This window comes from Suncus etruscus, chromosome 16 (assembly GCF_024139225.1).
Source record: "Suncus etruscus isolate mSunEtr1 chromosome 16, mSunEtr1.pri.cur, whole genome shotgun sequence".
NCBI lineage: Eukaryota > Metazoa > Chordata > Mammalia > Eulipotyphla > Soricidae > Suncus > Suncus etruscus.
Window position 1 is genome coordinate 5,381,005 of NC_064863.1, and position 15,621 is coordinate 5,396,625.

General features: G+C 39.4%; 1 protein-coding gene across 1 annotated transcript in view; it reads left to right on the forward strand.

Annotated features, from left to right (window-relative positions):
• RYR3 (ryanodine receptor 3) overlaps nt 1–15,621 on the forward strand; it is a 473,873-nt gene that overhangs the window by 145,758 nt on the left and 312,494 nt on the right. The window contains exons 14-16 of the mRNA XM_049790221.1: nt 9,531–9,699; nt 12,927–13,062; nt 14,399–14,494. Of these exons, the coding sequence (XP_049646178.1) occupies nt 9,531–9,699; nt 12,927–13,062; nt 14,399–14,494 (401 nt within the window). The remainder of the gene's footprint in view (nt 1–9,530; nt 9,700–12,926; nt 13,063–14,398; nt 14,495–15,621) is intronic.

Sequence of the window (15,621 nt, forward strand, 5' to 3'; positions counted from 1 at the left end):
CATTTGTTTTTGTTTGTGTGTTTTGGCCACGCCCAGTGACGCTCAGGGGTTATTCCTGGCTATGCACTCAGAAATCAATTCTGGCTTAGGGGACCATAAGGGATGCTGGGGGATGGAACCGCTGTCCGGCCTAGGTCAGCTGCTTGCAAGGCAAACTCCTTACCACTGGGCCACCTTTCCAGCCCCTACCTGTCAGATTTTACTTGGTGGCTTTTCATCTTAATTTCCTAATCCCTTTTAGTACTATGAGTGTTTCCAAGAAATGAACAATAGCAAGCAATCTTTACCAGCTAGAGCTAGAACTTGAAAGTTTAATTCCTTACCCAACAAATGTCCAACCCCTGTTAGTTATTCAGGTTGATATCATGAGCATGCGAGATCTTCTTATGAAAATTAAATGACAAGAGATTAGAGTAATAGCTTTCAAACATTGATCCATGGACCAATGTTGGTTTGCTGGTGTCAAAAAATAAAAACCACTGGCCTAGAGTGCTTTAACTTTATTTTGTATTAGTTTATGAAGAGGAGAAGTGAGAAGAAAAAAATGACTAATTTCTCTTGCAGTGTTTAAAAAAGCTCTCTACACTGTTCAGAATTATTGCTATGGTCCAAATCCAAGTAGATTTGCATTGCATTGTAAACTTTGGGTTACCAACTACTATTTATGGAACTTACGTGAGAAAAGTAACTGAACTGCCTATTAAATTTGGATCATAATCTCTCTAGCCTCAGCAGTATTGCCAAAATAGAACACTATGGATTGTACCCACCAGTCATCTTGAGAAACAGACTCTCTTAGAAACAGTGCGTGTTCCAAACTACCCTTCAACTGGAAAATATTTCTAGAAGCGAGAGAGTTTAAATTACATTTGTGAGTTTATATGAAATTAGTAAAGTTGTATACTTTTATATCTCTTGAAACACTAGTCCAAGAGACATATGTGAGGACATTAGACTAACCTGGTAATACAATTCACATAGGCTTTTTTGTTGTTGTTGTTGTTGTTGTTGTTGTTGTTGTTCTCATAAGTTATATTGAAAGGAAGGAAAGCAATTTATTAAAGAAAATCAACAGTACTTTTTCAGGTGTTCAGGCTAGTTCTTCCTTGCTAGTCTGAGATATTTTAAAGGTTTTTAGAATGTTTCCGTGGGCCAGCACAATTAGTATCATCTGGTGAATTTATTTCCATCTAGAGCTACTATCAGATAACTAAGAATGGTACCTCGGGGCCAGAGAGATAGCATGGAGGTAAAGCATTTGCCTTGTGTGCAGAAGGTCACTGGTTTGAATCCAGGCATCCCATATGGTCTCCCGAACCTGCCAGGAGTTATTTCTGAGCGTAGAGCCAGGAGTAACCCCTGAGTGCTACCAGGTGTGACCCAAAAACCAAAAAAAAAAAAAAAAAAAAAGAATGGTACCTCCAAAACACCAAATAGGGTCTTGCAGTTAATGATGATATGAGCTAAACCACTGCCCTGAAATAGAGGCACATGTCAGCTTTAGCTGGGGGGATTGTTGTTGTTGTTGTTGTTTGGGGGCCATGCCTGGCAGTGCTCAGGGATTACTACTGGCTCCTGTACTCAGGGATCATTCCTTGTGAACTTTGGGGACCATAAGTAGTTCAGGAAATCAAAGTCAAGTTGGCCTAATGCAAGACAATCCAAGTATCCATTGTATTATATCAGATCTCTCATTTGAAGAAACTTTTTAGCCAGATGGCATCTCAAACCAATTGCATCAGAATCTCTGAGATGGGATCTAAACACCAGCTTTAGAAACAGTTAAAACCAACTGTTCTTCTGTTTTCTTCAATTGTTTGGCAAAACTGGTATCTCTGAGTTCTGTCTTGCACAAAAGGAGGAAAAAAAGAAGTTAAAAACAAAATAATATTTCTTTTCCAAAAGTATACATAGCTCAAAAGTATATAATGTTTGTAATGCTGTTGATTAAAAATTTTCTTGAGGTTAATCATATTGTCACCATATAACCTAGAAATTTCTTTACTAAGTACATATAAGAGATGTATGTAATGTGAAAACTTGTACATAGATGTTCAAAGCAGAACTGTTCTTAGCAAAAAGGCAGAAACAACAACAGAAATACATGTCTACTGAAAAGTGGACAAGTAAACTACCCATACAAGTGAATGCTATTTGTTCAGCAAAGGGAATGAAGGACAGAAAACATGCTAAGTAAAAGGATACAGTTAAAACAGACATTATATTGTACATTATACATTATATTACTCACTATATAAAGTGTCCAAAAAATCGATTAGTGATATTATGGGTTTGGGGTAGTTATAGGGGAAAAGGGGAGTGACTGTTTCCTTGTGCTATAGGGCATTTGTAAGAGCTGATGAAAAGCTCTAGAGTTGGCTGAAGAAAATAGTTAAGTCTATTCTATAAATAGACTAAAACCCATTCAACCATTGAATTGTTTCCTTTATAGTGATAATTGTATTTGATATGTGAATTATATTTCAGTAAAGTTGATATTTTAAAGTCAGTGAGAATTTCTTGCTTGATAATGGGAAGATTATTTTTAAACAGCTGTACTGTTATAACTTACATTTTATAAAAATTTATCCTTTGAAGTGTAACTCAAATGCAGTTTAATAAATCGACAGAGCTGTACAACCATCACCACAAATGCATTTTAGAACATTCTCCTCATCCCCCAATTTTCATAATATCCATTGAAATTTATAGTTTTTATCACCCCTGTTCATAAGGAACCAAATATCTTATATTTCAAGATATTAAATTAATAAATCACACATATATGTTCTTTAGAATCTAGCTTTTTCACTTAGCATTCTACTATTGAGGTTTATCCTTGCTTTAACACACAGTGGTGTCATGTTCTTATTTATTATTGAAGAGTATTCCTACGAGTACACTAGGTTATATGTGCATAAGTATATAAATATGACTTATGAATATAAGTATATATAGGAGAGAGATGGATCCTTATAAAGAGAGTAGATGATATAAATATACTCATACCAAAGTTATTAGTTGTGGAGCAGTAGTTTTTATTGCGCATGATCAATATGGATTTTGTTGATGTTACTATCTGGTCTGATTGTTTCTCAGCCTGAAGGACTTCCTTTAACATTACTCATAAGGCAAGCCTGCCATGACACTCTTTGCTGATGGAAGTACATGTGAGTTGAAGACTTTTTTAGGTGGTTTTTTTTTTTTTTTATCATTTCACGATTGTATTTTCTGCTTACACAAGGTCTCTTGCTCAATGTTGATAGCCAGCCTCTTGTATGATCAGTTGTGGTATCTTATATATGGTCATCCCCACACTAAAAGAACTTTTTTGCCATTAAACTAGAAGAGTTGACTCCAAGGTATTTGAGTTTGTGTGGCACTAACGTGAATGGGGTTTTTCTCTTAATGTCCATTTCTTCTATGTCATTATTGATGTATAATAAGGCTATTGATTTTTGAGTGTTAATTTTGTAGCCTGCCTGCCACTTTGCCATATGAATCTATTGTTTCTAGAAGCTTTTTGACAGAGTCTTTAGAGTTTTCTAAGTATCATGTCATCTGCCAACAGTGAGAGCTTAACTTATTCCTTTCCTATCTGGATACCCTTAATATATTTTTCTTGTCTAATTGCTATGGCAAGTACTTCCAGTACTAAGTTGAATAGGAGTGGCACAAAGGGGCAGTCATATTCAAAAAGGAGCCCAAGGGTAGGGAAAAATAAAAAAAAAAGAAAGAAAAAAAGAAAAGGGGCAGACTTGTCTTGTACCATATTTTAGAGGAAAGGTTTTAAGTTTATCCCCATTGAGAATAAAATCTGCCATTGGCTTATAGTAGATGGCCTAGACGATATTGAGAAAAGTTTCTTCCATTCTCATCTTGTTGAGTGTTTTCATTATAAATTGGACCTTATCAAATGCTTTCTCTGTATCATTTGATGAGATCATATTTTTGTTGTTGTTATTGATATGGTGTATTGTGCTGATTGATTTACATGTGTTAAACCATCCTTGCATCCCTGGAATGAAACCTACTTAGTCATGGTGTATGATCTTCTTGATGAGGCATTGGATCCTATTTGCCAGGATTTTGTTGAGATTCAAGAGAAAATACAGAGGTTAAGGCACTTGTCTTGCAGTCACTGACCGCACATCAACTCCTGGTACCATATATGGTCCTCTGAACATGGCAGAAGTGCTCCCTAATCACAGAGCCACAAGTAAACCCAAACAGTCAAAAAAAAAAAAAACTGAAATAATATTGGCTAATTATACAAACAACTGCCTGTGAAGCAAAGAGCAAAAGAGAGTCAAAAGCTAGTCTGGCAATATAGACCAAAAAAAAGGAGAAAAAAAAATCTCGAACAATATCACACAAAGAAAATAAAGCAAGAAAATTAAACTTAGAATCTAAGTAGGGCCTTGCTGAAAACCCAGTCATCCTCTCCAAAAGATTTGCTAAGGGGCCGGCGAGGTGGCACTAGAGGTAAGGTGCTAGCTAGCCTTGTAAGCGCTAGCCAAAAGAGGACCACGATTCAATCCCCCGGCATCCCATATGGTCCCCCCAAGCCAGGGGCAATTTCTGAGCGCTTAGCTAGGAGTAACCTCTGAGCATCAAATGGGTGTGGCCCGAAAAACCAAAAAAAAAAAAAAAAAAAAGATTTGCTAAAGTGAAACATGAAAATGCAGGTTTCAGAACACAGGAATATGTGTTTACAGAGTATGAAGATGCAGAGTAAGGAAGAAAAAATAAATTAAATAAACTAGAAGAGGAGACAAAACAGCTTTGGACTGAAAGCAGCATAGAATCCTTGTGTTCTTACAAAGTCTGGATTGTTTTTTAAATACACGCTTTTAAAAGTTTTGTCTTACCTTTGGCTGGTTTTTTAAGAGTCTTAAAATATTGGGATAAATTTATCCCACTATATTGGTTTGTGAAAGGAACTTCTTTTTTAGCTTTTTTGGACATCCTTTTTCAGCAAGAGAAAAATTTTTTTTTATTTTGTTTTTTTTTGTTTTTGCTTTTTGGGCCACACCCGGTGGCACTCAGGTTACTCCTGGCTCTGCAATCAGAAATCACTCCTGGCTTTGGGGATCATATGGGATGCCAGGGATCATCTGTCCTGGGTCAGCCACATGTAAGGCAAATGCCCTATCAGTGTGCTACCACTTCATCCCAAGAGAAAATTCTTGACTTTTCCACTCTTAGTATATTTTTATACAAGGGAACTAACAGAAATAAGCCCATAATAGTGTGTTTCTGGGGTAAATGTGAGGAGTTACTAGCAAAATCATAATACTTAAGTTTTTCAATAGCTGGAAGTGAAAGATTAAAATAATAATTTGGGGGGCCGGCGAGGTGGCGCTAGAGGTAAGGTGTCTGCCTTGCAAGTGCTAGCCAAGGAAAGGACCGTGGTTCGATCCCCCGGCATCCCATATGGTCCCCCAAGCCAGGGGCGATTTCTGGGTGCTTAGCCAGGAGTAACCCCTGAGCATCAAATGGGTGTGGCCCCCCAAAAAAATAATTTGGAAATACATTTTCTTCACCCATCTCTGAAGAAAGCAGCATTGCATACTGCAAACAAATGGGGTTCAGGAGGGAGGAGATAGCTGTCTGGGGGAAAGTTGAAGGAAGAAGGAAGAAAAGGCTGGTTTTCCCACTGCTGCCTCATTTTCTTCTTTGGAAACCTCCCAGAAGAACAAATTGAAGGAGCACAATGAGAGAGGCAGTCTGGGAAATTCTGTTAAAGAAAAGACACTATCTGGCTTCCCAAGATTTAATCTTAGAAGAAAAACTATCTTAAAATGGTGTGGTGGTAATGGTCTGATAAATATTTATAATCCCCCAAGATCTGAATTTTTTTCTTATGTTAAACCAACTTTATTTTATTCTTCTTTTTTTAAATTTTATTTAAACAACTTTATTTCATACATGATTGTGTTTGGATTTCAGTCATGTAAAGAACACCACCCATCACCAGTGCAACATTCCCATCACCAATGTCCCAAATCTCCCTCCTCCCCACCTAACCCCCACCTGTACTCTAGACAGGCTTTCTATTTCCCTCCTACATTCTCATTATTAGGATAGTTCAAAACGTAGTTATTTCTCTAACTAAACTCATCCCTGTTTGTGGTGAGCTTCATGAGGTGAGCTGTAACTTCCAGCTCTTTTCTCTTTTGTGTCTGAAAGTTATTATTGCAAAAATGTCTTTCATTTTTCTTAAAACCAATAGATGAGTGAGACCATTCTGCATCTTTCTCTCTCTCTCTCTGACTTATTTCACTCAGCATAATAGATTCCATGTACATCCATATATATGAAAATTTCATGACTTCATCTCTCCTGACAGCTGCATAAGATTCCATTATGTATATGTACCATGGTTTCTTTAGCCATTTCATTTGTTGAAGGGTATCTTGACTGTTTCCAGAGTCTTGCTATGGTAAATAGTGCTGCAATGAATGTAAGGATGGGATTTTTGTATTGTATTTTTGTGTTCCTAGGGTATATTCCTAGGAGTAGTATAGCTGGGTCATATGGGAGCTCTATTTCCAGTTTTTGGAGGAATCTCCATATTGCTTTCCATAAAGGTTGAACTAGATGGCATTCCCACCAGCAGTGGATAAGAGCTCCTTTCTCTCCACATCCCCGCCAACACTGCTTGTTCTCATTCTTTGTAATGTGTGCCAATCTCTGAGGTGTGAGGTGGTACCTCATAGTTGTTGTGATTTGCATCTCCCTGATGATTAGTGATGTGGAGCCGAGATCTGAATTTAACCAGAGAACCTTGGTAAAGTTTCGAGAATGTAGGCAGTGACATGAAAGGGGCTGGGAGAAGAGAAAGGCCAGCTGTAATTACTTCTGAGTTGAGCCTCCCCTGTTATCTATCTGGGTCTATCTGGATCTGACCCAAGCATGTAGATCTCCTGTCACCCAACCAGACTTTTAAATTGAGGCCAGAAGAAATGTTCCAGCATTGAAACCTCTCAGAACAACAACAACAAAAATGTGCTTACAAGGGCCAGAAAGATAGCATGGAGGTAAGGTGTTTGCCTTGCATATAGAAGGACAGTGGTTCGAATCCTGGCATCCCCTATGGTCCCCCGAGCCTGCCAGGAGCAATTTTTGAGCACAGAGCCAGGAGTAACCCCTGAGTGCTGCCGGGTGTGATCAAAAACAAAAACAAAAACAAAAATTGTGCCTACAAAACCATTAACAATCCTAGAGTATACTAGATCTGATTTTTAGGAGTTTGAGTTCCAACTGCCTCAGAGACACTCCAGATGCCACATGGGTAAAGGACTGTCTTTGACTATCCAATTGCTTGATTGAATTGGTTTGTTTGTTTTGTTTGTTTTTTGATTTTTGGGAGGCCACACCTGGCTGCACTCAGGGCTTATTCTTGACTCTGCTCAGAAATTACTCTTGGCTCAGGGGACCATATGGGATGCTGGTGATCAAACCTGCTTCTGTCTTGGGTTAGCTGTGTACAAGGCGAATGTCCTACCGCTGTGCTTCCACTCTGGCCCCTAATTCCCTGCTTTGAATTGTTACATCATCAACTATACAAATCTCTTTTATCTTTTTGCCTAAGAAGCACTTCTTATTGACATCAGTGTCACTAGTAAACCCCAAAATGTTGAAAGGATAGGAGCTCTGGACAAAAAAAAATTAATTTAGGAAAATGTGTTTTTATACTTTTGTGGAATCTATCATTGGGAAGTGATTTTTGACTTGGTTTTGTCCTCATTCTCAAGATTCGTGTCCTCATGGAATTCTCTTTTCATTATATCCTCACCCCATGATATCCCACATAGGCATCAAGTGATTCCTGGGTAGAGTACAGGTAAAAAATAACCTGCCTGTGTTACACTAGACTTTTGATATTGTACACAGTTATTTTTAAATATAAAATTGGAGTTGTCACCTCATAACACACTAAGGTTTTCAGTTTGTTTTATATTCTTTGCATGTTTTAGATAAATATATATATATATATAATCGATTATATGGAAAATACAAAAGAAACCCTCACTTCAAACTGACCACCAAAGGGCCAGAGAAATAGCACAGCAGTAGGACGTTTGCCTTGCCTGTGGCCCACCTCGGAGGGACCCAGTTTGATTCCCAACATCCCATATGGACCCCCAACCTGCCAGGGGTGATTTCTGAATGCAGAGCCAGGAGTAACACCTGAGCACTGCTGGGAGGGGCCCAAGAATCAATCATTCAATAAATAAAGAAATAAAGTTAAAAAAGTAGCCACCAAGAAAAAGTGAAGATATTAGTGCCTGGTCAATTGCCATTCAATCAACTCTCTGTCCCCCAGAGCCAACAGTATATAGTCCCACAATGGCTGGTACCCTTCTTTTAACCTTTTCTCTAAAAGAAAAGTTCAATAATATACCCTTTGAGGGTTTAGGAAAGTGAAGAATTTATAATGCCATCCATGGATGTTTGTGGTCTCTCTGCCTTGTAAGGACATAATTACATGCTATTTTAGAAAATAATGTAATCTACACAGGTAGAGTAGAAGAGACACAGAAAGTCAGAGGAACAGAGAGACAGAGAGAGGAGACACGTACAAATGAATGTAGAAGCACATATGTCTGTAGTATTAAATAATTAATGATGGTGCTGGATGGAGATGGACGGATGGAGAGACCTTTGTCTGCCATCCCAGGCCACGTGGTTCTGCAACCCCCTTCAGCTGGCAGGTCTGAAAGTTCATGAGAGCGGTGGGTAGAAATCTCACTCACAGTCAGGCTTCAGGAAGTATCAGCTTTCTTCATACCCTATCCACCACATGCGTGGCCTATATCATAACCAATTAAGCATTCAGCCATGCTTAGCTAGCCCTGCATCTTAACTCCTTTCAGCCATCTTCCCTTTGACCTCCATGCTGGCAAAAGACCAAAAGCCCCTAATCCCCTGAGTCAAAGGCCTTATCTTACCTTTCCAAGACCACTCCCAGGAAAAGGTGGGGTCTTGCAGGTAAAAATGCACTCAATATCAGCTTCCTAAGACCACTCCCAGAAATGGGCGGGTCTCAAGTAGAAATCACCTAAATCCAGGGTAGAGTTACATATGTCCATACAAGAAATGTTGAGAAAAGCCAGGATAGAGATACAGGGAGAGATCTGTGGAGAGCAAAAGGATGGTAGAGACAGAAGAGAGAAACCCTCCAACCTTGTGTTTAATCTCTCCCAGGAAGGTGTGACAGTGTGAAAGAACCATGTGTTCACATATTTCTTAAACTGTGCCTTTTTAGAAGAGAAAAATATCCGGTGGCCAACTAGCAGTCATTTTCCCTTTAGTTTTGAAATGACTTTAAAATCAGATCAGAATGTTCTTTCATTGTTCTGCTGGTTTTCAAACCTCAGACAGAGTCTGTCATGCTGTGCTCCCCAGGAAGCTTTTTATTGTACCCAGTGAGAAGTAAATGAGGCCCCAGATTTAGGGAACACCCTCCTGTCTGCATCCCTGCAGAGATCCCAGGGCCTTAGTCTCACTGCTCTTGTTTTCAGTGGAAACAATCGCACAGCAGCCCCTGTCAGCCTACCAGTAGAAGAAGTCCGACAGACCTTACAGGACCTAATCGCCTACTTCCAGCCTCCTGAGGAGGAGATGCAGCATGAAGACAAGCAGAACAAGCTCCGTTCACTGAAAAACAGACAGAATCTTTTCAAGGAAGAGGTGAGCCCACAAATTTAAAAAAAATATATATTTTTTAGGAGTTTAGAGTGAACCTGCCCCTGTAATGTAATCTACACAGGTAGAGTAGAAGAGACACAGAAAGTTATAGCCCCTATAACTATAATTATTTTTATAATTTTATTGATTGATTGGTTGGTTAGTTGGTTGGTTGGTTGGTTGGTTGGTTGGTTGGTTGGTTGGGGTTTTGGGAGGCCATTTCCAGTAGTATCAGGGGTTGCTCTTGGCTCTGCAGTCAGAAATCACCCCTGGCAGGCTTGGGGACCATATGGGATGCTGGGAATCAAGCCAGTTCCTTCCCAAGTTAGCTGCATGCAAGGCAAACGCCCTATGCCCTATCGCTGTTCTATCTTTCCGGTCCCTATAACTATAATTTAACTTTGTCTCTGTGCATGCACATGTTTGTGAAAAAAGCCAGAGAATGAGAGAGGATGCTGAGAAGAAAAAAAGATTAATTGCAGTTCAACCTTCCCTGTCAGAGTTCCAAGTCATGTTAGTGGTGACATTGTACAGAATATGTTGATGCATTCAAACCAGACTGTATTAAAGCCTCAGTGTATAAAAAATCCATTTTCATTCACTCTCTGTGATTCAAGTCATGGCACTGACTGTGCTTCTCAGATTTTGGAACATATTCGCATTACCTAGGAAACCTGTTTGAAAAACTATACAAAATGTTCAGGGTTGAGGAGATGGCTCAGAGAGCTGGAGCACATTGTTCTACAGGAGGCTAGGGTTCAATTGTGGGCACCATGTTGTCACCTGAACATTGCTGAGCATGACTCCAATGCCCCCATAAAACAATACTCACATGCACACACACACACCCAGCTTGTACTTTATCAAAAATTCCAAAGAAACTGGTTTGAAATGTAGAAAAGAAAGGATGGTAAGGGTACTAAGGTACCTTAGTACTTAGTACCTTAGAGGAATCTGTCTATCTGAGCGATATTAATGCAAGAGGTCTTGCCCAAGTATTGGTTCTGTCCCTGCTTCTGTGTGACCTTAGGCATGTCGCATTCTTTTCTGCACTTGAACATTATGATTTGGCATTAACTAGCGATAGTCATGAGGAAACTGGAATAGATTTGGGTGAGAGTCCTTGAGTATTATATATAAAATATGTGTAGCATAAAGACCTCCAGATATTACTAATAGAGTTCTTAACAGCTTGAGTTTTAAGTTTCAAGCTTGGGGCCCTTCATTGCTGTCAGGAGTCTTGGTTCACACTGACATTAGTATTTTGCTGGTTCTATTGTTCAATGTCTTGTGTCCTCCACCTGGTGCATGCCCATTGTTCCAGTGTTTCTCCATGCCTGGTGCTCTTTTATCTTTTTTTGTTTTTACATTTTAGACACCATTGGGCCCGAGAGATAGCACAGTGGTAGGGCATTTGCCTTGTACACAGTCGATTCAGGACGAATGGTGGTTTGAATCTCGGTATCCCATATTGTCCCCATGCCTGTCAAGAGCGATTTTTGAGTACAGAGCCAGAAGTAATCTCTGAGTGCCACTGAGTGGGACCCAAAAAATAATAAAATAAAATAAAAAATTAAATTAAATTTAAAAAAAACATTTTAGACACCATGGCTTATAATGCTTTTAGAGATACAGTTTTATACATATAACATCCTAGTGTGACCACTTCCCTTCACCATTGTCTCAGGGATCACCCCTATGTAAACTCTATGATATAGACAAGTTTTCAGGTGTCTGGTGATCTTAATTCTTGATAGCTGTTGCTCAGGCTCTGTATTCCTTTTCCTGAATGAGAACTACCTTTGTCTGGAGTACAGGTAAAAAGATAGAAGAGGAACCACTATCCCACCTTACATAGGTGTATGGTCAAAAAGGAATTTCCCAGACCCATGTACACACACACACACACACACACACACACACACACACACACACACACACACACACACACACACATCCTTCAGCCATTTCCATTATCTGGCTGTGCTGCAATGATTAGTTGTATTTAACTAAACCCTGGTGCCCCTTTATTTCTCCATCTATTTTGACCATAAGAGTTATATTCCTGCCCTTCTCCATCATTCCTGAGGCCAGGGCTTGATCTTTCAACATTTTCTAAGTTAGCGGTGTGGAATGAGGATTCACCTCTGCCCAATGTTTCAACCTGAGCTACTTTGCACTGAAGACATTCTGTGTGCCTTAGAAGCCTGCAAACCCTGTGCCCTCACCCACCTCTGAATTAACAACACCTAGGCAGAGATGGGCTTTGTTGCTGGTATCATATTAAAAATCTTTGGAAAAGTAATTTAAACATTTCCGTTGACCTGATTTTCTAAATCCCATGGTTTTATTTTTGTAAGGCGAGGGAGAAAGAAGGAGTGAACAAATCTGGTTGTCTTGAGTATCTGAATGGAAGTTCTTGAGCTCACTTGAGATGTCAGAGTAAAACATACACTCTTTATAGGGATGTTTCTGGGTGAGTCAGAATTATTTCCCACCAGATGCAGGAGCAGGCGTAGAGATTCATTCACGCTTCTTCTTCAACAATCTGTCCTTGGGTTGAGTTAGACACATCGGTGCATGCCCGGCAGTGAACACTGCTGACTCACTTTTGAAATGGAAGCTATTTAGGTCTTGAAGACATCAAACCCGCATATTTTCTTGTTTGGAAAAAATAAAGTCACCCAACCTGTCTTCTAGGAGAGCTATTTGCACATCAGCATCCTCAACTTTCTTTCCTTTTTGTCTCTATCTGGCAGCATATATTTTATTATTAAACTTGCATAAAATATAGGTATTAAGAATTGTATCTAACACTGACAATGCAAAAGAAAAATGATATCCACTAAGAAAGTAATACAATGGTATATGTAAAACAGCCCATTATCTTCTAACTGTGCTAATTCAAATTCTTGAATGTATTTTTTAATAATATCTTTATTTAAGCACCTGGATAACAGACATAATTGTAGTTGGATTTCAATCATATAATGAACACCCCCCTTCACCAGTACCACATTCCCACCACCAATACTCCCATCTTTCTCCTCTCCCACCCCCGCCTGTATTCAAGACAGGCATTCTATTTCTCTCACACATTGACATTGTCACCATAGTTGACTGTATAGTAATAGCATCCTCAACTTTCAAAGGGAAAGGGACCTGAAAGGGGGAGGCTGCTGAAGGCATCTCCTGCTGGAGTGTTGACTTATTGCCCCCTTCCTTTGCAGGGAATGCTGGCCCTTGTGTTAAACTGCATCGATCGCTTAAACGTCTACAACAGTGTCGCTCACTTTGCAGGGATCGTAAGGGAAGAGAGCAGCATGGCCTGGAAAGAAGTGCTGAGCCTACTGTACAAATTGCTGGGTGAGCTTTTTCTCTGCGTCTTCTGCTGGGGAGGATTTCCAGGGGTGAGTTCTGTGGAATTTCCTCAGAATAAGGCCAACCTCCTCCTTGGGAATCTCTCTGGCAAGCCTGTGACTGTGACCCAGACATTCATCTGGCAACTGGAGGTAACTTATTGTAAGAGCAAGAAGTCAGCAGCAGCTGGAGGCAAAGAGTGCTCCATTTTGCCAAATTTTCCTGTGAAATCCTTGAGGTTACCTTCCCAGAACCATAGTTCCTTGTCTATAAAATAAGTGAATAAGAGATTGGGGAGATAGTTCAAAGGGATAGAACATATAATGGGATACCACAAAACTGCATACACCAAGCCTCAAGTGTACTGCTTGGCACTCCGTATACCTCTGGGGTACTCTGAGCACTGTGAGGCCCAAACACTGCTCTCTCCATCACTGGATTGATCCATGAACTATCAAGTCTTCATTGCCAGGTTGACACATTGCTAAGGCTTTATTACCAGATAACGCCCTCTGACCCATGGACACATAGACACATAAATACACATAGACACATGTGACCCATAGAGTCACATCTACAAAAGTTATACTTATATTAAGAAGGTTAGTTGGTCTGACTGGGTAAAAAAAAAAAAAACCAATGTTATCATATTCTCTCCCTTTGCAATGTCATCTACAAATGACTTTCATACACAAGTGGAACCAGGCCTGTTGGAGGACTGATTAAAACCCAAATTTCCAACTCTGTTCCCAGAGTTTTCAAGTGGTGGCTCTGAGATAAGAAAGAGAATTTACACTACTAACAGGTTGTTGGTGACGCTGATATTCTTGATTAAGTACCACACTTTGGGAACTGCTGTCACAGACTGATAATGTTCCAGTTATCTTAGAATGTCTCTTCTGATTATTATTTTATTTTAAGCAGTCTTTTCAACTGCATTCATTAGATTTCCCTTAACACCGAAGAAGCAAATCTATAGATTTAAGAAAATGTTACAAGAAATGGATTTAAGCCAGTGACCCAACAGACACTTTATTTTTAAATGACTACCTAAAGACCTCTTAATTTATCTTTGTATTGACTCTTGTCTCATGAAGGTAGGAAATGCCTGGCTCTCAGCTAGTACACAGTGTCTGACAGAACATATTCTCTGTAAAGTTCAATGAATACTGGATTTTTACTCTTCTAAATATAGGGGCAGAAATGTTTCAGATTGTGAAGGCGATGACTGTTACTCATTCCTTTTAGCTGCTACGTAGGTGAAGTTTTTAACAGCTTCCCTGGTTATTTTACCCTTCTTGTGCCCCTTTTCCTCTATGACCAAATATGTCCTTTCTTCTAGCTGCTCTCATTCGTGGAAATAGAAACAACTGTGCTCAGTTCTCCAATAACCTTGATTGGCTAATCAGCAAATTGGATAGACTCGAATCTTCCTCAGGTAAGAATAGATTAGACACATCACTGGAGCACTTGATAAGCTTATTCTTTCTTTTAACGAACAATATTGATCATGAACATTATCTTTTCTCTGCTAGGTCACATTGTTCAAATAATTAAACAATAAGAAACAGTCAGCAATCTTCTGGCATATCCTTGTAACTTGCTTTAGCAACTCTAATAAAGACATCAATAATATCCCTATTTTGTTTTACTTCTTAGTTTTGTCTTCTTCTTCACTCCTGGTTCTTAAATAATCCCTACATCAGGGGCCTGGCCTTCTTCTAAATGATGCTGGAACTCTTAATCTCTGGGTTTCTAAGACTTCTCTGGATTTGATCCCTTTGTTTAGAACAGGGATGAAAGATGAAGGTGCAATAAAAGGAAATAATGAGCTTTACTCCTTACCTCCTCGCTCCTCCCATTTTTTCATACAGTTTTCTTGATGAGATTGAGAACTGAGCCAAAAACATGGTAATTGCTAGTGGCCATCCTGTGATGCTTTTTAGGTCCATTGTTCAAGATGAATGAAGCTGAAAGGTAGCAGCTAACTCTGGGAAGTGAAGAGGTTCTCAGATCTCTTTTTCATTGCATGATGGTAACAGAAGCTGAGAGAAGGCATCCTGCTACCGACACTTGTCTTCGAGAATCTTTATTTTCTTTTCTTTTTTTTATAATAATTTTTATTTTGACCAAAGGGGATTACAAATCATTCACAGTAAAATTTTAGGTATATAGTGACATTGAATCAGGGTCATTTCCACTACCAATGTTGTCCTCCCTCTCCCCCCTCTCCGTTCCCAGCATACATCTTTATTTTCTTCAGTGCCTCCTCCCATCAACCAGATTACATTTCAGGGCAATTCATGTAAATCTAAAGAGGGGGAGACCAGATGAATAAGGGAAAAAACCTCACCCCTTGCGAAAGAAAAGCAAAAATGTAAAATAATGGCCAACTGCATTCCATGTTAGTTCCCATGTGGTGCCTTCCTGGTCACAGTGATACAGGAAGTGTTTCTTACATATCTGCTTAATAAGGAAGACCGTCCAAGGTGTGAGGTAAAGGGGAGGAGAGACTAATTGTCTTTATTTAGTGCGTTATTAGGTTGATTGATATCTAAAATTAAA